Genomic DNA, 23,408 nt, shown 5'->3' on the forward strand with positions numbered 1-23,408 from the left:
GGACCAAATATGTAATGTATGTTTGTCAAAACCATCGTGACCGAGAAAGCCTACCAAACAACATTATTTCAAACTTAAATTTAATTCGAGAAATCATATTTTTGAAATTTTAACCCGTGTTCTAGCAAGAAATCATTTTTTTTTGAAATTTTTTCATATTATAGTGACATATTATTGACCCGTGCTATAACAAATCAAATTAAAGTGTTTATAATTTTTAGCTTTTTGATCTATCATATATTTATGATATTCTTAAAAATATCAAATTAAACTATTTTTAAAGATTCCAAATTAAATTATTTAAAAAGTTTATTATAGTATATAAAACTATACAATTCAACAAAAGAAATCTATGAAATGAATTTAAATATTCAAATTTTGACCCGTTACTTAGTCAAAAATTTTTGATAAAGTAAGGTAAGATTTTATTTTTAGTATAATCAGAAATTACTTGTAATAAGCGGAAGAATGATTAATTTCTGAGATTTTTTTGCTTATATATGGTTAGTTAAATATTCTTTAGAGATTTTATTTTATTCTTTAGAATATATTTTTAAGAGGATCCTAATCATAAATCTATATAACCTATCAAATAATTAATCCATATAAACTATCAAATAATTAATCTTAGTTATAACCTATATTAATATTATACGGTCTACCAATTTGAAGTTGTGTACTTCCGTTTTATTAAAAAGGGGATCAATGGCGTCTCTTCTCGCAAACGGTGTCTCCGGCTTCTCACCACAACCCACTTCAGATTCCTCAAAATCACCAAAAGGGTTTCACCCAAAACCCGAATCTTTCAAATTCCCATCTCCCAAATCCCTAAATCCAACGAGACCACTCTTCATAATCAGAGCCGATGTCAGAATCGACTCATGGGTACATAATCAAGCTCAGCCGATAAGCTTCAACAATATTTTCAAAATCTTGATCACGATAAAAAGCACGGATTCATCGAAGACATAGATTCCTTCACGATCCCTAAAGGCTTATCTGAAGAAACGATTCAATCGATTTCAAAATTGAAAGAGGAACCTGAGTGGATGCTCGAGTTTAGGTTCAAAGTTAGGTGTTCCTTTACCAGAGCAGAAACGTTTCGCTAACGTTGCTGTTGATGCGGTTCTCGATAGTGTTTCAATAGCTACTACTCATAGTAAGACTCTTGAGAAGTCTGGTGTCATCTTTGTTAGGGGTAGATCCTCACTCCAACAAAAGGCCCGACCCAGAAAGGGTCCAAATAAACCTCAAAGGAATGAGAGGTATTATGGTCTTTTTGGAGGATGAACCGACACAGTTATCTAGAAATACGAACGTACGGCGTTCGAGGAATGGGGTTGCGAAAAAAGAGGAAAGAATACGGATAGAAAGTACAAGCTCTATCTCGTTCAAAGTTTAGAATCGACGAGCTCACAGCTCGTCCGTTGTCTTTCTTTTCGTTATGTCAAAAGCAATGATCTAAATTATGCTCTTGACCATGTCGAGAAGGCATTTGAGCTTTAGAAATCCATGAGAGATCGCGGATTCTTGTTTGAAGAAAGAGTTTACGTTCCTCTTCTTGATTATTTGATTGATATGGATATGGTAGAGGAATTCCATAGATTTAAGGATGTGATTAGTGAGGCTATTTCTGGTTCGGTTGAGAGACTTGGTTACTATGAAATGCTTCTTTGGATCCAACTTGGCGACGGAGAGAAGATTGAAGAACTTTGCAGTACAAATGATGGTAATAAGGGGGAAAGCTTACAAGGTTAGCCATATTCAGTTTATGACAACTCTGGTGCATGTTTTGTGGAAAAGTGTTAACCTTTTTGTTTTATCTTCAAATAACAAAAAAAATATCTGCTTGCACTATGTAAGAAAGACCAAATGTACCATCTTCAGAGTCTCTTAGAGATAGTAGATGTCACAAAAGTTCATTCGTCGGACCTATTGTCAAACATATTTGAATACCTTGGGAGGTTTTCATTGGATTCTGTTGCAAGAAATTTCCTGTGTGAACTAAAAGAAAGTGGTAAGAGTGCGTTTGACATAATCCAAGAAAATTTTCTTGATGTTGACTTATTGTACAATAACATGCTTATGCTTCTAGAAAATCATTGTTATAGCATGTGTATTATGTATTTCATTAACATGCACAGATGAAGGAGTGACGAACGTTTCAAAGTTACCTACAATACACTAAAGATTTAATTTGGTCTCATACTGTTAAATTATAAAAACTATGCAAACTTCACATTTCTATACGAAATTCACAAAAAAACTTCGAATGTGAATAAAGGAAGTTATTGAAAAACTACATAATATTAATTTACCCGGTGTTTTGTTTTAATATACCAGATATAACCCGACGTTTGATATAATTTACTCTATCTAGAAAAATACTTAGGTTCAACCTCGCTTGTATTCACCCCTCTTCTCTCAGTCAATCAGAATCATGTATATAATATTTTATTTAAAAAGTAAATTAAAATTAAATAAAAAAGTAAAACAAATTAAGGAAACAAATTCTGTATACTTTTAATTAAGGAATGTTAAATATTGGCTTGGTTTAGATTGTACAATTAAAATAAAATTACATGTCGGTTTGAGTTTACAAATGAGAATTAAGGTTTAGATTTTACAATTAGAACGAAATTATATGTCGGTTTGGGTTTACAAATGAGATGGTTAGGGTTTAGATTTTACAATTAGAACAAAATTATATGTCGGTTTGGGATTACAAATGAGATGGTTAGGGTTTAGATTTTACAATTGGAACAAAATTATATGTCGGTTTGGGTATACAAATGAGGTGGTTAGAGTTTAGATTTTACAGTTAAAAAGAAACTATATATCGGTTTGGGTTTATAATTGAAGTGGTTAGGGTTTAGATTTTACAATTAGAACAAAATAATATATCGGTTTGTGTTTATAAAATAGCGGTTTGGATTCTTTATTTTACAATGATATATACATATTTTATTTCCTCATTTTATAAGGGGTGAATCCAAGTATTGTCCCGCGGTACAAAGACAAACGGTTTGTCACAAACCCCAGATTCTAGGTCAACCAAACCGTCAACGAGGCTGCAACACGGCTAAACCAAAGAAGCACCTAGCTCACATTGAACTAGTTATGCGCGTTAACGCAAACACCAAGCTTCAAAACATCTTTTGGGCATGTCTCGACGGCAGGAGCGCTTCGGGTTGGCTATGGTTTGTAAGAAGACGATGGTGGAAAATGGGAAGGGGTGGCTTCAGTTAGGGAAAAGAAGAGGATGTTAAAGGCAAGGAGCCAAGGAAAGTGGCGACAGAGTTATTAGGATACATGAGGATTGGTTATTGATTGGTTCACAATCGGTTAACCTTGGTTCAATTAGTTTGGTTAATATGTGTTAGTATATAAGAAGATGAGATTAAGAGAGTATGGTCAAGCTTTGTAATATACACTTTATTTCCAATAATAAAAAGTTTGTTAGAGCTCTCTGAAGCTCGCTTCTCCTCTTTCTTCTCTGTTACCTTTTCCGGTGTATCAGAACTTTAACATGGTATCAGAGCAATGCTCTTAAGTCTTCTGCTTCGATTGATATTATCAGAATCTTTGTGAGAAGCTCGATTGAGAAAGATGAGTTGTTCAGTTTCGTTTCTTTGGATTGTGAGAATTCCTATCGCAGCGATTTTAGAACTTTTCGTTGGTGTATTCTTTGGGGTTTTTATTCTGCTTTTCATTTCTCGCCTTTGATTGACCTTGATCGTGGCGAATTTCTCAATTTCTTTTATCAATTTCGTCACGATTCTTGAAACTTTCTTATTCTTTCATTGAGAATGGAATCTTTTGTTCCTCTTTCTTCGGGTAACCCAACAAATTCAAACTCGCGTGAGACAGTTGAATCTACGCGTTTTCAGATGGATCAATATGAGAATCCCTATTATTTGAACAGCAATGATCATGCTGGACTTGTTTTAGTCTCTGATAGGCTTTCTACAGCTTCGGATTTTCCATCTTGGAGGCGATCTATGTTGATGGCATTGAATGTGCGTAACAAATTGGGATTCATCAATGGTACGATCTCGAAATCTTTGGAATCTCATCGTGATTTTGGCACTTGGTCACGTTGTAACGACATTGTGAGTACCTGGTTGATGAACTCAGTAGATAAGAAGATAGGTCACAGCTTGCTTTATATTTCTACTGCTGAGGGAATGTGGAAGAGTATATTGTCTAGGTTTAAGCAGGATGATGCACCTAGGATATTTGCGATTGAGCAGAAACTTAGCAAGATTGAGCAAGGTTCTCTTGATGTTACTACCTATTATACATCTTTGGTTTCTTTGTGGGAAGAACACAAGAATTATGTAGAACTTCCGGTTTGTACGTGTGGGAAGTGTGAATGTGATGCAGCTGCTAAGTGGGAAAAGCTACAGCAGCGTAGTCGAGTGACTAAATTCCTTTTGGGTTTGAATGAGAGTTATGAACAGTCTAGGCGTCACATTTTGATGTTGAAGCTAATTCCTACCATCGAAGAGGCTTTTAATATGGTCACCCAAGATGAGAGACATGGAACTATTAAGCCACTTACTAGGGTTGATAATGTAGCTTTTCAATCCTCGGCACCTATTTCTTTTGATGCTGATGGTGCTTATATTGCTGCTTACAATACAGTGAGACCTCAGAAACCTGTCTGTACACATTGTGGGCATCTAGGACATACAATTCAGAAGTGTTATAGACTTCATGGTTTTCCTCCGGGGTACAAGACAAATACTGGTGGCTATAAGGTAAATAATATGAATCCATCGTCTTTCAACCCTCGTATGCAGAATACTCAGTTGCAACCTCGTATGCCTCAAAGTCAACCGAGAATGCCTTATGATCCTATTCAGAAGGCGAATACTGTTGCTAACGTCTATGCAGAGCAGGTTCCATATTCTTTGATTGGTTCTTATCCATATGCAGCACCACCTGAATCAGTTCCTGTTTCTGCTATGACCTCTAGACCTGATGGTAGTGCTTTTCAGACTCCACTCTTTACTCCGCAGCAGTTACAACAAATTTTATCGCAATACAATATTCCAGTACCAGCTCCAGAGACTACGGCTACTTCTAATACTGCAACTGTCACTGAACATGGTCTCATGGCTCAAGCATCTACTTCTGGTACTTTACCTTTTCCTTCCACTAGTTTACGATATGAAAATCACATCCTTACAATTCAGAAACTTGCTTTATCTTCTCTTCAGAATTTTCTAGCCCCTAATGATTGGATTATTGATAGTGGGGCGTCTAGTCACGTTTGTTCTGATTTAGTGATGTTTAGAGAGTTAGTTCCTATTTCTAGTGTTACGGTGACTTACCAAATGGTACGTAAGTTCCTATTACACACACAGGCACCATATGCATTTCACAAACATTGATATTGCATAACATTTTACATGTTCCTGGCTTTAAATTCAATTTGATTAGTATTAGTTGTTTAGTTCAGAATCTATTTTGTTCTGCTCATTTCTTTCCACATTGTTGTCTTATCCAGGAACTTTCTCAGGGATTGATGATTGGGAGGGGTAGACTCATCAATAATCTCTATATTCTTGAGACAGAACAATAGACCCTCTCACCATCGCTTCTTGCTGTTTGTTCCTTCTCTGCTTCTGTGTTGGCTGATGGAGTTTTGTGGCATCAGCGACTTGGACATCCATCATCTGCAGTTTTAAAAAGTCTAGTTAGTTTGATTCCTTCTCTTCGATCAGTTTCTTCGAATGTTTCTCCATGTCAGATATGTCCATTAGCAAAACAAAAACGCTTAGCTTATGTTTCTCATAATACTTTAGCTTCTAAACGTTTTGATCTAGTTCATATGGATATTTGGGGTCCTTTTAGTACTGTGTCTGTAGAAGGTTTTCGGTATTGGTTAATGATTGTACTCGTGTAACCTGGGTTTATATGTTACGTAATAAAAGTGATGTTTCAACAGTCTTTCCTAATTTTCTCAAAATGATTTTAACACAATATGGATCGAAAGTAAAAGTCATACGATCTGATAATGCTCTAGAATTAGCATGTAGTGATATCATCAAAGAACATGGTATGTTGCATCAATTTTCTTATTGGAATGAATGTGTATTAACTGCAGTTTTCTTAATAAACAGAATGCCTTCACCATTGTTAGATGATTAGTCTCCTTTTCAACTACTTAGTGATAAGCTTCCTGATTACACAATGTTTAAAAGTTTTGGTTGCTTATGTTTGGCATCCACTCACACTCATGAAAGGCATAAGTTTTCTCCTCGATCAAAACCCTGCATTTTTCTTGGCTATCCCACTGGTTACAAAGGATACAAACTTTTGGACTTAGAGTCTCATTCAATTTTCATTTCTCGTAATGTGGTTTTTCATGAAACTGTGTTCCCATTTAAAACATCGGATTTGTTAAACAAGACTGTTGAGATGTTTCCTAATAGTATCTTACCGATGCCAGCGCCTTTACATTTTGTTGATTCTATGACTTCCCTTGATAATGTTGACATTGATATACCTGAGAACACTGATACATATCATACATCTGCATCACACACAACACAATTGGAACCTCATATTGTTTGTGTAGAGCTTCCTCCCATAGCACAGGATGCAGTTTCTGATTCTCTACCTATTGCTAGGCCTAAACGAACGGTAAAGGCTCCTTCCTATCTCTCTGAATATCATTGTGCTCTAGTTCCTTATATTTCTTCAGAACAATCTTCTATTCGTCTTTCTTCTTCTCTTTCTTTACCTACTACAGTATTTTCTCCTAAACACCATACTACACCTTATCCTATTTCTTCTGTTCTTTCTTTGGATCGTTTCACTCCTGCTTTGCAATCTTATATTTTCTCATACAGTCTAGAGACTGAACCCAAAACCTTTGCCCAAGCTATGAGATCAGAAAAGTGGACTGATGCAGCTGGTGAGGAGCTTCATGCTCTCGAGCTTGCTAATACTTGGGATGTTGAGACTTTGCCTCCAGGTAAAAATGTTGTTGGTTGTAAATGGGTGTTCACTATTAAGTATAATCCTGATGGCTCAGTGGAACGATACAAAGCGAGGCTAGTTGCACAAGGCTTTACGCAACAAGAAGGTTTGGACTATATGGATACATTCTCACTTGTGGCTAAACTAACAAGTGTAAAATTTCTCCTTGGTGCTGCTGCTAAACAAGGATGGAGTTTGACACAGATGGATGTGTCTAATGCCTTTCTTCATGGTGACTTGGATGAGGAAATTTATATGAGTCTTCCTCAAGGTTATACTCCTCCACCAGGTGTTGTCTTACCTCCTAATCCGGAATGTCGTCTTCGAAAATCACTTTATGGTTTGAAACAAGCCTCTCGGCAGTGGTATAAACAATTATCTTCGGTCTTCTTGGGTGCTAACTTCATCAAATCTCCTGCTGATAATACTCTCTTTGTCAAAGAAAGACCAGGATCTTTTATCGCTGCTTTGGTCTATGTGGACGATATAATGATCGCAAGTAATGATAATCAAGCGGTTGAGAGCTTGTAGGTTCTGTTGAAATCAGAATTTAAAATAAAAGACCTTGGTCCGACAAGATTCTTCTTAGGATTGGAGATATCTCGTTCTTCTCAAGGCATTTCGGTATGTCAAAGGAAATATGCCCAGAATTTGTTGGAAGATGCAGGTTTACTTGGTTGTAAACCGAGTCCTATACCTATGGATCCTAGTCTTCATCTTACTACATCTATGGGAACTCCTTTGTCTAATCCTCGTTCTTATAGGGAACTCATTGGATTGCTACTTTATCTCACCATTACCAGACCTGATATTACATTTGCCGTTCATCAATTGAGTCAGTTCATTTCAGCACCTTTGGACATTCATCTTCAGGCAGCTCACAAGGTTTTACGGTACATTAAGGCTAATCCTGGCCAAGGACTTATGTACTCTGTTGATAGTGACTTGAGCTTGAATGCCTTTTGTGATGCTGACTGGGGGAACTGTAAAGATACTAGGCGGTCTATTACTGGTTATTGCATATATCTTGGTAACTCGCTTATCTCGTGGAGATCAAAGAAGCAAGGAGTCACTAGTCGGAGTAGTACAGAATCTGAGTACCGTAGTATGGCTCAGGCGACATGTGAACTCATTTGGTTGCAGCAATTGTTTAAGGATCTTCGTCTTCCAGTTCCAGGACCAGCTAAACTCTATTGTGACAACAAGTCGGCTCTGCATATTGCTATGAACCCTGATTTTCACGAAAGGACAAAACATATAGAGATAGATTGTCACACGGTTAGAGATCGGATTAAAGCAGGTACTCTCAAAGTCTTCCATGTTCCTTCGGAGAATCAACACGCTGACATCCTCACCAAGCCACTTCATCCAGGTCCTTTCTATGGATTGCTTTCTAAGATGTCATTATCAAGCCTGTATCTTCCAAACCAGACATCTTTGAAGCTACAGAATTGAGAGGGGCGTATTAGGATACATGAGGATTGGTTATTGACTGGTTCACAACCGGTTAATCCTGGTTCAATTAGTTTGGTTAATATGTGTTAGTATATAAGAAGATGAGATTAAGAGAGTATGGTTAAGATTTGTAATATACACTTTATTTTCCGATAATAAAAAGTTTGTTAGAGCTCTCTGAAGCTCGCTTCTCATCTTTCTTCTCTGTTACCTTTTCCGGTGTATCAGAACTTTTTCAAGAGTTTCTAAAGAGCCATTATGCTTAGCGTTTTGAAACAATATTGAGAGAGTGTATTGGTCAATATTAATAAGATAGGTGTGTACCGAGTACGGACCATGTGGTTAGCCCTAGCCCCTAGCAACTAGGGTAGTTTAGCTGGCGATCTGAAGTAAAGCGTTTGGAACGCAATGTTAAGTGTAATAAGTGAATTATTTATCAAATTTTAACGGCACGGTTACAAAAAGACGGAGGAACAATAAAGCAAAGGAGTACATACTTGCTGGCGAAAATAAAATAAAGGGAGTACAGACTTGCCGATTACAGATAATCCATTATTGCATGAGAACGTACGTTCCTTATAAACAATAATCCAAGTAAAATACAAACAAAAAAAAAACCTTAAAATAAAACGAGAAGATAAGACAATAGGTTCCAGATTCATAAACTGTATGTTATAAATATTCAACTTACGCGCACTGGAAGTTCGTTGGGGCTTTTCTACCGCAAATATTGAGGAGTACGCTGAGATCGATGGGAAGGTTAAGGTTGATTCCAAGAATGTTAACCTTGAGCAAAGTGCATAGGCAGGCTGCAGCCTCAAGGTCAACCAAACCTTGGATGAGAGAGCAGCATGGCTTTACAGGTGGGTTTCCCAATGTTAGGTCCACTAGCTTGAGAACATTGGCACAAACACCGAGCTGTAGGGAATCTTTAGGACAAGCCGCAGAGGTGTAAGTGACAAAGAGAAGGTTGAGAGAAAGGAAGAGTGCAAGGGAGGTTCTTGGAGCCATTGGTTTGTGGAGTTGTAAGGCTCAAGAAATAGTAGTGAGTTTAAGTTTGTTTGAGATTGGTGGAGATAAATGTTAAGTGTTTAGTGGGTATTTATAGGGTTTTCATTAGGAGAGAAATGTGAAGGTTCTGATTAGTTGATTAATTTTTTTTTTTATAGATATGATTTGATTATTAAAGAACACTTAGTTTGATTTAAAAAAAAAGTTTTCATCATTGTCCAAATTAGCTGGTAATCACTAAAAGTTTATGGTTCTAACGTTAATAAACAACTTAGGTGTGGTGGTAATAATTTATATATCCATAAAAGAAATTTGGTGGTTGAAGTCGATCTTGATACAAATTTACGAATTATATCAATATGTACAGGCCTTCACGATATTATTCAAAAGTTAAACAAATATATTAATTTTATTTTAGAAATTAATTGTGCAAAGTCTCATAAATTATGTATTACCGTTGTAATATTATATATCCGAATATCCATAATCAAATCCCATACTTATCATCTTGGTTGAATTACCTTTTTTTTTTTACATGAAGATTTTTTTTTTGTTTCTTTCAATGAGATAGATTACTATCTACAGAGTATTATCTAAAGCCTTAGATATAGTATGTGTGTTATCCGTTATTTTAAATCATGTGCAATTTCTAATTAGAATACATACACAGTTTTATTGTTACAATTATTTTTTTTCTTATTTTTTCCTATAACTAAGAAAGAGGTTCTATGCCAAATTTTGATACGTTTCTTTAAACACAAGCCAACCTTTAATAAGTTACATATACGTATCAATTATCACTGGATTGTGACCTTTTATATAGACTACATACTCCTATTAGCACGTTACTAAAGAACAATTATTCACAGATCGTTATTAGTACAGCACCAAGTAATAAGCAAATATATTACCTACATTGCAAGTGAGTATATGTATCTAGGTTTTTTTTTCGTTTTTTTCATAACTAGAAAAGTTGAACCCAAATAGCGTTAGTTCCTTTAAAAGACGCAAATTATAGTCAGACATCTATTTCTGTGAGTTTTTGGCAACCTCGGCCAATATACGTAACTAAGCACATCCCAAGACTAAACGGTTCTTTATTCCTTCACGCTTGTCACGAAGCAGACTTCTATGACCATTATTTCTGAAACATCATTTGCATGTGATAATTGTTTACTCATTATAAACATCATTAGTCTACTCATAATCTCACACAAAGACAAAGTTTATGACTTCATTTGCATGTGATAATTGTTTTGGTAAATCTCAAATGGTTAGACTTATAAATCATTCCTTATAACAGGGGTTACAAGATGGACAGATAGACTAGTTTGGATATTTAATAATAATAATAATAATAATAATAATAATAATAAGATTTTAATATCCAATTAAAATGATTTGATAAGTCTAACCTAATAATAATCGTATAGTTTCAACGTCATCCTTTCCCCATTTTATTAGATGGTTTAAAACAACACTGAGATCAAAGCTCAAATTTTTAGTGTGGAAAAAAAATGAAAATCCCAATTCGAGTAACTTAAAATTTAGGAATACTTATGCGCCCAATTGCAACTTTGCAATGCATGCAATCTTCTCCAATCCAATATGAATAATATAAAAGAATTCGTTAGAGTAGATCCAAAATATAATCTATATATTAAGGTGTTATAACGAGAAAATCGTCGTTATTATTTCTCTTTTGGATAATAAATTTTTTTTTTTTTTTTTTTGTCAACAATAATAATTTTCTATTATTTATATTGAATGAGATATATGTTCGAGATCATACTACTTATATCCTTTTCCTGAATATATAACATAGTTTCGTAGATAAGTCGTGTTGATTTTATTATATTCCGTAATAAAATAAGGTTGAACATGCCAAAATATGGTTCACGGCAACTAGCTGTACGTAGGAGAGATCGAGAATTTAGCTTTCCCTTCGACAGGCTAGTAACAATATGAGAATCATCATGCCAAATCATTCAATTTATTGATCAAATATTTATATTCTTAAACTTAATATTGAATTTCCTCTTTAATTATCTACATAGCATTTCTAAAAGAAGTGAAAAGTGAATGAAGTTGATATTTCGGGCAAAGAAGTTGATATATATAGTTCAAATAATTTATACCAAGTAAGATATTGTGGTGATTCTAGTATTGTACGTTGATTATGGCTAAGTTAAATTTTAAAAAACCATAGCAAAAAAAAAAACGGATAAATATATGTTTCCATTCGAATTTTTCTATATTAATAGGAAATAAGTAAGAAGTGTAGTAAATATTATAAAATATCTAACAGAAAAGGATAAAAAAAATACTTATGTACGGTTACATACATGTAATAATGGCATAAATCAATGCATATAAACAATCATCAAGTGAAAACGAAGTTGAGCTTTTTCTGCGGATCCCGATGGACTGTCCACTGCTCTTTACAGGCACTGCCATGACAACCTTATCAATTTCACCTAGTCATTGTTTGACAGAGACCAATCCGTCTAACACCAAGCTTTTCGTGGCAAATTTTGATTCCTCGAGTATTTACCTGATATACTTAACCGCAAGGCAGTATATGCGGAGTCAAATTCACAAAGACCAATGATACACTAAATATTTGCGAGATTTGTAAATAGCTAAAACATTGGTTTCAGAAATTGTAAATAAAAGTGCAAGAAATAAAAGGATTTAACTTATGAGATTAAAACATTGGATCATAGGGTATTTCAGAGATCAATGATCAATAGGGAAATGAAACAAGGAATTCAATAGTTAATAACTATTCTAGAACATGAACACAAGATTTGACTAACCCTCTTTCAAGGTATTATCACTAAAATTGACTACTCAATTACTAAACTTTCATTTGTATCTCCTAATCAAATTTGCATTCAAACAAGTTCACTAAGTTCACAATATCCCCTAACATCAACTTTCACAGGTTAGAGAAATATGGCTCAATTCATATTGGATCATGCATTCTATCGAACACTTATGATGCATAAAAAAAACTAGAATATAGAACAAGGTGATCAGTCCTATTCTAGCATTAAGAGCATATGAATCAAAGAACCACAAAAAAAAAAATAGAACTCCCAAGCAACAATTAAACCATTAAATCATTTGATCCCCTACTTAGAACCCTAATACCCAATTAGGTGACTAATTACACATATTGAAAGCAACAACACAAAGAGATGAAGAAGAGATAATTAAATTGATGAAATTAAATGAGGAAAGAGTTTAGAAATCTTCTCCAAATTGTCAAAGAGGATGAATCTCTAATCTCCAGAAATGGCTTACAAAGTCTCCAGGTGCAGAAAAAATCAGAAAAGTAGAATATAGCTTACTAATTAGGTTTTCGGGGGTATTCATACTCCTATTAACATAAAAGAAATAAAATAAAAATGAAAATAGAAAAATTTAGAAAAAGGAAGTAAGTATCTGGATTATAGTCAAAATGACAACACACTTGTCCAGAATTTAGTAGACTTGTGCATAAATTTCAGCAGACTTCACCAGACTTGTGTACAACATCACCAGACTTGTCTACAAACTTCACCAGACCTCTCTAGACTTCTCCAGTCTTGTCTACAGACTTCACCAGACTTGTCTACACACTTCACCAGATTTCTCCAGACTTCATGATTCAGTTCAATTTGGAGATGTCCAAAAGTCACTTCTTGCTTATTTATTCCCGTTAAGCTCAAATCCAACCAAAATGCTTCAAATCTAACACATTGTCTTCACACCTAATCACAACTCAAGAAAAAACCAAAAAAACACAAAAAACGGAAGAAAATGCGACAAATGACTCAAAACAATAGTAAATAAAGGACAAAAGACACCAAAAACACAATACATCAAATTTATCGACAAACTGTGACCTTTCATGTGACATTTGCTTCTTAGATAGTGTCTCAAAGCTCTGTTGGATCATATTTATTATCTATATTTGTTTAGTATTGGGGATTGTCTTTGTTGTAATTTTGATTTCAAATTTGGATTTTTGTATCTTCTTTCCTATACTTGAATTTATGAGAATGAATCAAGTATTTTGACAAAAAAAAATAAAAATAGAAAAGTAAAAGTGTAGTAAAAATTTTACTACATACAGATCAAAACAATAATCAAGTGAAAACGAACGAAATTGAACTTTTCATGTATGTTCTCTGAAGGCGTAGATCTTCTTTTTTTTGTTTTTTTTTTTAAAGTTGACCCGATATTTTTGGGATGTGCATGATGCTTAGGTTTTCATAAGATATTATTGTTACCAAAAAACATGGTTCACACTTCATAATATTCGTTAACTAATCATAACCCAAACTCGCTATACATTAGTTCAAATATACAAATGTAACGGTCTCTATTGGATTCTCATTGGGTCAGAATTTTTAAATGATTTAGAAAAAAAGGAAAAAAATAACGATTTATTTTATTATGAAATTCAGTCTACAAAAATATATAGTTAAAAGCTATGTTGCATGGGAACGGAAACGGATACACGGAAACGAAACGTTTTGGAAACAGGAAACGGGTTTTTCCAAAAATTAAGTAATGGAAACGTGTAGGAAACGTATATACATATATATATATATATATATATAATAAATCCCCAAACATAAAAACCATATTAAAAAAATCTGAAACAACACAAATTCAAAATATAAATATTAAATAGTTTAATTAAAAGTAAAACTGTAAAAAAAAAAATGTTCAAAATCAAATTTTTTGACCAGCCATATATTTAGGGATTTTAACTTTTAAGCTACTAATTATATTATATTTATTTATCACTATATGTATCATGAATTGTTATATTTTCAATTTATTTATTTATTAAATTTTGAAATTATAAAAAAAAGTTTCCGTCGTGTTTCCAAAACGGAAACGAAGTTTCCATCGTGTTTCCAAACAGAGATTTTTAGGAATCGTGTTTCTGTGACTTATTTCCGAGTTTCCACGAGTTTCTGTTTCCGAAACGTGTCGGAAACACGAAACGCACCTCAAAAAGAGTTTCCATGCAACATAGGTTAAAAGAGTCATTTGCGTTAGAAAATCTCACATCGACAATGACTTCTAAAATATATTATCTCAAAAACAATGATCAATTTACTCATTACAAATTAATTTTGATTGTGGATCTTACAAAACCTAATAATCTGTATATATATATTTAACATATATAATCCAAACTCGCTACAGCTATACATAGTTCGCATATCAAACATTAATATTCTAAAATTAACTTAATCTTGTTTTTTTGAGGTTTAACCGACTCTTGGGTTTAGACTTTTCGTTCCGTCGATCTTATTGTGAGGCCTGACTTTGATTAATTCAAAGACACCAAGTTTTAGAGTTTCAGAGTACGTTGTCGCTAGATGCTATAAACACTGTAAACCATGCATGGCTTTTTGATGCAGAATTAATCAATCCAAAATGTCAACCAAACCGTCAATAAGCTTTAAACGCGGTACAAAGACAAACCCCAGATTCTAGGTCAACCAAACCGTCAACGAGGCTGCAACACGGCTAAACCAGAGAAGCACCTATGCTCACATTGAACTAGTTATGACTTATGCGCGTTAACGCAAAAAACAAGCTTCAAAACATCTCTTGGGCATGTCTCGACGGCAGGAGCGCTTCGGGTTGGCTATGGCTTGTAAGAAGACGATGGGAAGGGGTGGCTTCAGTTAGGGGAAAGAAGAGGATGTTAAAGGCAAGGAAACTGGCGACAGAGTTTCTAAAGAGCCATTATGCTTAGCGTTGAAACAATATTGAGAGAGTGTATTGGTCAATATTAATAACCATGTGGTTAGCCCTAGCCCCTAGCAACTAGGGTAGTTTAGCTGGCGATCTGAAGTAAAGCGTTTGGAACGCAATTTTAAGTGAACAGTGTAATAAGTGAATTATTTATCAAATTTTAACGGCACAGTTACAAAAAGATGGAGGAACAATAAAGCAAAGGAGTACATACTTGCTGGCGAAAATAAAATAAGAGTACAAAGTTGCCGATTACACATAATCCATTATTGCATGAGAACGTAGGTTCCTTATAAACAATAATCCAAGTAAAATACAAAAAAAAAAACCTTAAAATAAAACAAGAAGATAAGACAATAGGTTCCAGATTCATAAACTGTATGTTATAAGTATTCAACTTACGCGCACTGGAAGTTCGTTGGGGCTTTTCTACCGCAAATATTGAGGAGTACGCTGAGATCGATGGGAAGGTTAACGTTGATTCCAAGAATGTTAACCTTGAGCAAAGTGCATAGGCAAGCTGCAGCCTCAAGGTCAACCAAACCTTGGATGAGAGAGCAGCATGGCTTTACAGGTGGGTTTCCCAATGTTAGGTCCACTAGCTTGAGAACATTGGAACAAACACCGAGCTGTAGGGAATCTTTAGGACAAGCCGCAGAGGTGTAAGTGACAAATAGAAGGTTGAGAGAAAGGAAGAGTGCAAGGGAGGTTCTTGGAGCCATTGGTTTGTGGAGTTGTAAGGCTCAAGAAATAGTAGTGAGTTTAAGTTTTTTTGAGATTGGTGGAGATAAATGTTAAGTGTTTAGTGGGTATTTATAGGGTTTTTATTAGGAGAGAAATGTGAAGGTTCTGATTACTTGACTAATTTTTGTTTTTATAGATATGATTTGATTATTATTATTATTTTTTTTTTGAATAAAATGTAAAATTTATTCGAAAAAAACATTGTTACATCAAGTGCAGCTTGAGGCTGAGTGTTTTTGAAGTTTTAAACATGATTTTAGACTGTACAAATTTTAAAGAAATAACGGTGTAACCCCAGCTATCTCCTCAAACGCGAAGCTAGCCATCGCTCCATACAGCCAGCAAATTTTCCGGTGGTTGGAAGGGAAAGCAGCCGATTGCGTACTTGTCTGTCAAGGCGTGTAACGAGCAGAGTGGAGATTATCGGTGGCTCCCCATGTCGGCGGTTATTTCTCTCTTGCCAGAAGGATTGTAATGAAGCATGGAAAGTATAACGCAGCAAAAACAGAGTAGGGGTCCCCAACGAAGTATCCCGGAGGAGAGATAAGTTGGTTTCCCAATCTGTAGAGAAAAGTCGTGCAAGAAGCTGAGAGGTGAGGCCTGACCATACATCCGTCGAGTATGAGCAAGTGAAAAACAGATGGTTGCGGGTTTCTTGTGGTGCACCGCATAGAGAGCAAGAAGCATCAATCTGAGCATTCCATCGTAACATGCGATCTCCTGTAGTCAGGCGATTTTGTGCGGCGATCCAAACCATAAAGGAGTATTTGGGCGTGGCCTGTTTGAACCATACACCGGTGGTCCACGACTTCCTCTGACCAGAAATCCGGGTACGTTCCCAGGTCTCCTGTGTGCTAAACTTCTGCTTGAAAACATCCCCTTTCCCTTTCCAGAGAACCACATCCTCTGCTTCTACCCGTCCTCTGTTTCGAATATTGTCTAATGCTTGTTCCATTTGGTTCAAATGATCCACACGATGACGTCTCGGTCGATGATTGAGAGCCTCCGCAACTGTAGCATGAATTGTGATTCCCATGTCGATAGTTCCCCGTTGTCCAGCAAGATTAAGCAAGCATCCCAACGGTGACCAATTATCATGCCAAAAGGAGATACGTTCCCCATTTTTAACCTCATATCGAATATAATCAGCAGCCACTGTGCGGTATTTAAGCAGTTTGCGCCACATCCAAGAACCTGAGGTGGTGTTTACTGGAACTGACCAGAAAGAACCCTTTTTAAATAAATATGTCCGAAGCCAAGTCGCCCATAGTGAGGTTGAGGATAATAGTCTCCAAATGAGTTTCAGGCAGCTTACCTTGTTGACTTCTTGCAATGACCGCAGACCTAAACCACCCTCATCTTTAAGCTTACAGACGTCATGCCAAGAAACTTTCGCTTTTTTGGTGTTAAGTGATGGCCCTGACCACAAGAAAGCAGAACACAAGCCATCTATCTCCTTAATACATGCCGTTGGCAGTCTAAAAGCGGACATCCAAAAATTAGTTAGGCTGTGGATGACTGAGTTTATGAGTTGCAGGCGACCGGCAAAGGAGAGATAGCGACCTGTCCAGCTGCTGAATCTATCTCGAATGCGTTCAATGAGTGGTGTATAGTCCGAGGTTGTCATACGTTTGGTAAGCAGAGGAAGACCAAGATAATGAACAGGCAGTGTTCCGGATGCAAAAGGAAAAGAGCTAAGAATTGTTTCACGATCAGCGAGTGTAACTCCAGCCATATACAGTGTGGATTTCTCCAAACTAATATTAAGACCAGAACTCTCAGCAAACTCAGTGAATACCTTGAGAATGCCCTCAATTGATGTTTTCGTGCCATCTGTGAAGACCAGCAAATCGTCTGCGAAACGCAAGTGTGTGAGTTTAACATTTTTGCAGCGTGGATGGTAGCCAATGTGCCTCTCCTGAGCCGCTTTATCCAGCATTAACGACAGCACTTGCATGCAAATAACGAAGAGGTAAGGCGATAAGGAACAACCTTGCCTAAGTCCTCTTGCACTTTGGAACAGTCCTGACAACTCACCATTAACTTGAACCGAGAAAGATGCCGTGGTAATACAAAGTTCAATCCACCTAATAAACTGTAACGGGAACTGCAAGGTGCGAAGGATACTGAACAGAAACGGCCATTGAACCGAGTCAAAGGCCTTGGAGATGTCAATTTTGATAGCACTTCTCGGTGAGATTGTTTCACTGTGACAATCTGCAACTATCTCTGAAGCCAATAGAACATTTTCCATCAAGAGACGGTCCTTGACAAAAGCGGATTGGTTTGGAGAAATGAAATCTGGTAGCAACCGTTTAAGCCTATTCGCAAGAATTTTTGAAATCACCTTATACGTCACATTACAACAGGAGATAGGCCGATAGTCTTTCATTTCTTCAACCTCTTTCTTCTTAGGGATTAAAGCTAGGATCGTCGTGTTGACACCCTTTGGTATGAAACCAAACTGGAAAAATGACTGAACAGAGGTGATAAAATCCTTCTTAACTATCGACCAAGTCACGATGAGGAACTCAACAGTATACCCATCAGGCCCTGGGCTTTTATCTTTCGGCATGGAGAACAAAACATCTTTGATCTCTGTTTCTGTCACGTCCGTCACCAGTGTATCTTGATCTTGTGCAGAGCAACGATAGCGTAGCAACTCAGATAAAGCAGCCTCGTTAAACGGTTGATAATTAGCTATCTTGTGTCCAAGAAATTCCCGGAAAAATCTCTCTGCTTCAATTTTTATAGACTCTTGCGTGTCTGCTATAATACCACCAGGGCAGAGAATTTCTTTGACCGCATTTCTAATCTCCCAAGCCTTTGCTGCACGATGAAAAACCTTGTTATTTCCATCTCCCACTTTTAACCAATGCAGTTTTGAACGCTGCTTCAAAAAATTTTCCTCCAGCCGCAAAACAAACAACCACCTGTTATAAGCTACAGATTCACACCGCATAGCCTGATCAGTAGGAGTTTGCATAGTCTCCATCTGACATGCACATAGATGCTCGAAAGCCTCCTTTGCCTTCTTTTCCAAATCACCAAACCTTTCTCGACTTAACTGTTTTATTTTCGGCTTCAGAGACTTCAACTTCTTTGAAAAACGAAACATCGCTGAGGTGGAATGGTATAATTGATCTGTATCTTCCCAAAATTCTTTTACCATTGGCAGGAAATCCGGATCTTCAACCAAGGCATTCGTGAACTTAAACGGCCGACGAAGCTTTGGTTGCTCTCCCCCAATCTTGATCCGACACCTTAAGTGATCTGAGCATCCCCCAGCCTCAAACACACCATAAGACTGTCGAAAAGTAGTGAGCCATGAATCATTTACAAGAATTCTATCAAGTTTTTTGCAAATGAGACCAAAATCCGGCTTATTACACCAAGTATACAAAGGACCATGAGACGGCAGATCACTCAATGAACAATGCTGCACAGCCTCTTGGAAGTCATGCATTCCCGGAAGCACTGTGGGATTAGTGTCGTAAAGAGAATGTTCCTCTGCCTTTAATATGTCGTTAAAATCGCCAAACACCATCCATGGCTTATTACGAAATAATGGTGAATCTTGGTGGTATTTCAGATCATCCCATAACACTTTGCGGTCCTCCACACCGTTTGATTTAAAAAAACACTATGATTTGATTATTAAAGAACACTTAGTTTGATTTAAAAAAAAAGTTTTCATCATTGTCCAAATTAACTGGTAATCACTAAAAGTTTATGGTTCTAACTTTAATAAACAACTTAGGTGTGGTGGTAATAATTTATATATCCATAAAAGAAATTTGGTGGTTGAAGTCGATCTTGATACAAATTTACGAATTATATCAATATGTACAGGCCTTCACGATATTATTCAAAAGTTAAACAAATATATTAATTTTATTTTAGAAATTAATTGTGCAAAGTCTCATAAATTATGTATTACCGTTGTAATATTATATATCCGAATATCCATAATCAAATCCCATACTTATCATCTTGGTTGAATTACCTTTTTTTTTTGTTGCATGAAGATTTTTTTTTTGTTTCTTTCAATGAGATAGATTACTATCTACAGAGTATTATCTAAAGCCTTAGATATAGTATGTGTGTTATCCGTTATTTTAGAAGGGGATGATTCGGTTGGCGAGTTTTACTCTGTTGTGTTGACTAACAACTATCAGCAAGCTGATACAGGGACTAAGATGATTCACAAAGGGAAAAACACAAAAAGTAGAATCATTTCAAAGGGGATATCGGCTGGGCACTCAAGAAACTGTTACCGTGGTCTTGTTCAGGTTCAGTCCAGAGCTGAGAATGCTAAAAATACTTCGACTTGTGACTCAATGCTTATTGGTGAAAAAGCAGCTGCTAATACCTATCTTTACATCTAGGTAAATATATCTATGATCTAATCTTTATTAGAGACTCTGCTCAGAAACTAGGCACCGAGGCTATGTTTGGTGCTTTTGATAGGGTGGCTAAAGAGATGAGTGTAACTGAATACAGTGCCATGATTGGAGTTTACTTAGAGCATGCGGAGAAAAGCAATGATCTAAATTATGCTTTTGACAGTGGCGGACCTACGTTCAAGTAAACCAGGTCATGTGACCTGGGTAAATTTTAAAATTTTCCTAATGGTTACTGAGAAAAAAACACATATACTCTCATCAAAAAATTTTTTTACTTGTGTTTGACCTGGTATAAAATTCATCCTGGGTCCGCTATTGGCTCTTGACCATGTCGAGAAGGCTTTTGAGCTTTAGAAATCCATGAGAGATCGCAGATTCTTTTTTGAAGAAAGAGTTTACGGTCCTCTTCTTGATTATTTGATTGATATGGATATGGTAGAGGAATTCCATAGATTTAAGGATGTGATTAGTGAGGCTATTCCTGGTTTGGTTGAGAGACTTGGTTACTATGAAATGCTTCTTTGGATCCAACTTGGCTACGGAGAGAAGATTGAAGAACTTTGCAGTACAAATGATGGTAATAAGGGGGAAAGCTTACAAGGTTAGCCATATTCAGTTTATGACAACTCTGGTGCATGTTTTGTGGAAAAGTGTTAACCTTTTTGTTTTATCTTCAAATAACAAAAAAAATATCTGCTTGCACTATGTAAGAAAGACCAAATGTACCATCTTCAGAGTCTCTTAGAGATGGTAGATGTCACAAAAGTTCATTCGTCGGACCTATTGTCAAACATATTTGAATACCTTGGGAGGTTTTCATTGGATTCTGTTGCAAGAAATTTCCTGTGTGAACTAAAAGAAAGTTGTAAGAGTGCGTTTGACATAATCCAAGAAAATTTTCTTGATGTTGACTTATTGTACAATAACATGCTTATGCTTCTAGAAAGTCATTGTTATAGCATGTGTATTATGTATTTCATTAACATGCACAGATGAAGGAGTGAAGAACGTTTCAAAGTTACCTACGATACACTAAAGATTTAATTTGGTCTCATACTGTTAAATTATAAAAACTATGCAAACTTCACATTTCTATACGAAATTCACAAAAAAACTTCGAATGTGAATAAAGGAAGTTATTGAAAAACTACATAATATTAATTTACCCGGTGTTTTGTTTTAATATACCAGATATAACCCGACGTTTGATATAATTTACTCTATTTAGAAAAATACTTAGGTTCAACCTCGCTTGTATTCACCCCTCTTCTCTCAGTCAATCAGAATCATGTATATAATATTTTATTTAAAAAATAAATTAAAATTAAATAAAAAAATAAAACAAATTAACGAAACAAATTCTGTATACTTTTAATTAAGGAATGTTAAATATTGGCTTGGTTTAGATTTTACAATTAAAATGAAATTACATGTCGGTTTGGGTTTATAAATGAGAATTAAGGTTTAGATTTTACAATTAGAACGAAATTATATGTCGGTTTGGGTTTACAAATGAGATGGTTAGGGTTTAGATTTTACAATTGGAACAAAATTATATGTCGGTTTGGGTATACAAATGAGGTGGTTAGAGTTTAGATTTTACAATTAAAAAGAAACTATATATCAGTTTGGGTTTACAAATGAAGTGGTTAGGGTTTAGATTTTACAATTAGAACAAAATAATATATTGGTTTGTGTTTATAAAATAGCGGTTTGGATTCTTTATTTTACAATGATATATACATATTTTATTTCCTCATTTTATAAAGGGTGAATACATAGGTTCACCCCTAGGGGTGAATCCAAGTATTGTCCCTCTATCTATAACGAATGACCTACATACATACAATATATATCACACTATATAATTTATATTCAAAATCAAAGATGCCCAATCTACCTATAATACAAAATCAGATATAGGGTATAACAAAAAAATATTAGAAAAAATAATTGATCCGTAGTGTACCACCGGATAAAACCTAGTTAATATTCTAAAATTAACTTAATCTTGTTTTTTTGAGGTTTAACCGACTCTTGGCTTTAGACTTTTCGTACCGTCGATCTTATTGTAAGGCCTGATTTTGATTAATTCAAAGACACCACGTTTTAGAGTTTCAGAGTACTATGTCGCTAGATGCTATAAACACTGTAAACCATGCATGGCTTTTTGATGCAGAAATAATCAATCAAAATGTCAACCAAACCGTCATAAAGCTTTAAACGCGGTACAAAGACAAACGGTTTGTCACAAACCCCAGATTCTAGGTCAACCAAACCGTCAACGAGGCTGCAACACGGCTAAACCAGAGAAGCACCTAGCTCACATTGAACTAGTTATGCGCGTTAACGCAAACACCAAGCTTCAAAACATCTTTTGGGCATGTCTCGACGGCAGGAGCGCTTCGGGTTGGCTATGGTTTGTAAGAAGACGATGGTGGACAATGGGAAGGGGTGGCTTCAGTTAGGGAAAAGAAGAGGATGTTAAAGGCAAGGAGCCAAGGAAAGTGGCAACAGAGTTATTAGGATACATGAGGATTGGTTATTGATTGGTTCACAACCGGTTAACCCTGGTTCAATTAGTTTGGTTCATATGTGTTAGTATATAAGAAGATGAGATTAAGAGAGTATGGTCAAGCTTTGTAATATACACTTTATTTTCCGATAATAAAAAGTTTGTTAGAGCTCTCTGAAGCTCGCTTCTCCTCTTTCTTCTCTGTTACCTTTTCCGGTGTATCAGAACTTTAACATGGTATCAGAGCAATGCTCTTAAGTCTTCCGCTTCGATTGATATCATCATAATCTTTGTGAGAAGCTCGATTGAGAAAGATGAGTTGTTCAGTTTCGTTTCTTCGGATTGTGAGAATTCCTATCGCAGCGATTTTAGAACTTTTCGTTGGTGTATTCTTTGGGTTTTTTATTCTGCTTTTCATTTCTCGCCTTTGATTGACCTTGATCATGGCAAATTTCTCAATTTCTTTTATCAATTTCGTCGCGATTTCTTGAAACTTTCTTATTCTTTCATTGAGA

General features: G+C 35.7%; 1 protein-coding gene and 2 pseudogenes across 1 annotated transcript; 1 reads left to right on the forward strand and 2 right to left on the reverse strand.

The window, feature by feature from the left end:
• The first annotated feature begins 3,809 nt into the window (after positions 1-3,809).
• LOC147948188 (uncharacterized) lies at positions 3,810-5,590 on the forward strand. The gene is made up of 2 exons (XM_087465668.1): positions 3,810-5,345; positions 5,516-5,590. The coding sequence occupies exons 1-2, from the start codon at positions 3,810-3,812 to the stop codon at positions 5,588-5,590; spliced, it is 1,611 nt and encodes a 536-aa protein (XP_087321794.1).
• Positions 5,591-8,859: 3,269 nt separating this feature from the next.
• On the reverse strand, positions 8,860-9,534 carry LOC104716137 (putative lipid-binding protein AIR1 pseudogene; annotated as a pseudogene).
• A 5,832-nt stretch (positions 9,535-15,366) lies between these two features.
• Positions 15,367-15,989, reverse strand: LOC104716146 (putative lipid-binding protein AIR1 pseudogene; annotated as a pseudogene).
• Positions 15,990-23,408: the final 7,419 nt, after the last annotated feature.

This window comes from Camelina sativa, chromosome 2 (genome assembly GCF_030686135.1).
Source record: "Camelina sativa cultivar CO46 ecotype springtype chromosome 2, ASM3068613v1".
In the NCBI taxonomy this organism is placed as follows: domain Eukaryota; kingdom Viridiplantae; phylum Streptophyta; class Magnoliopsida; order Brassicales; family Brassicaceae; genus Camelina; species Camelina sativa.

Coding starts and splice junctions, on each gene's coding strand:
- LOC147948188 (XM_087465668.1), top strand. CDS start 3,810: ATGGAATCTTTTGTTCCTCTTTCTTCGGGTAACCCAACAAATTCAAAC. Junction 5,346..5,515: donor TTACGGTGACTTACCAAATG/GTACGTAAGTTC, acceptor TGTCTTATCCAG/GAACTTTCTCAGGGATTGAT.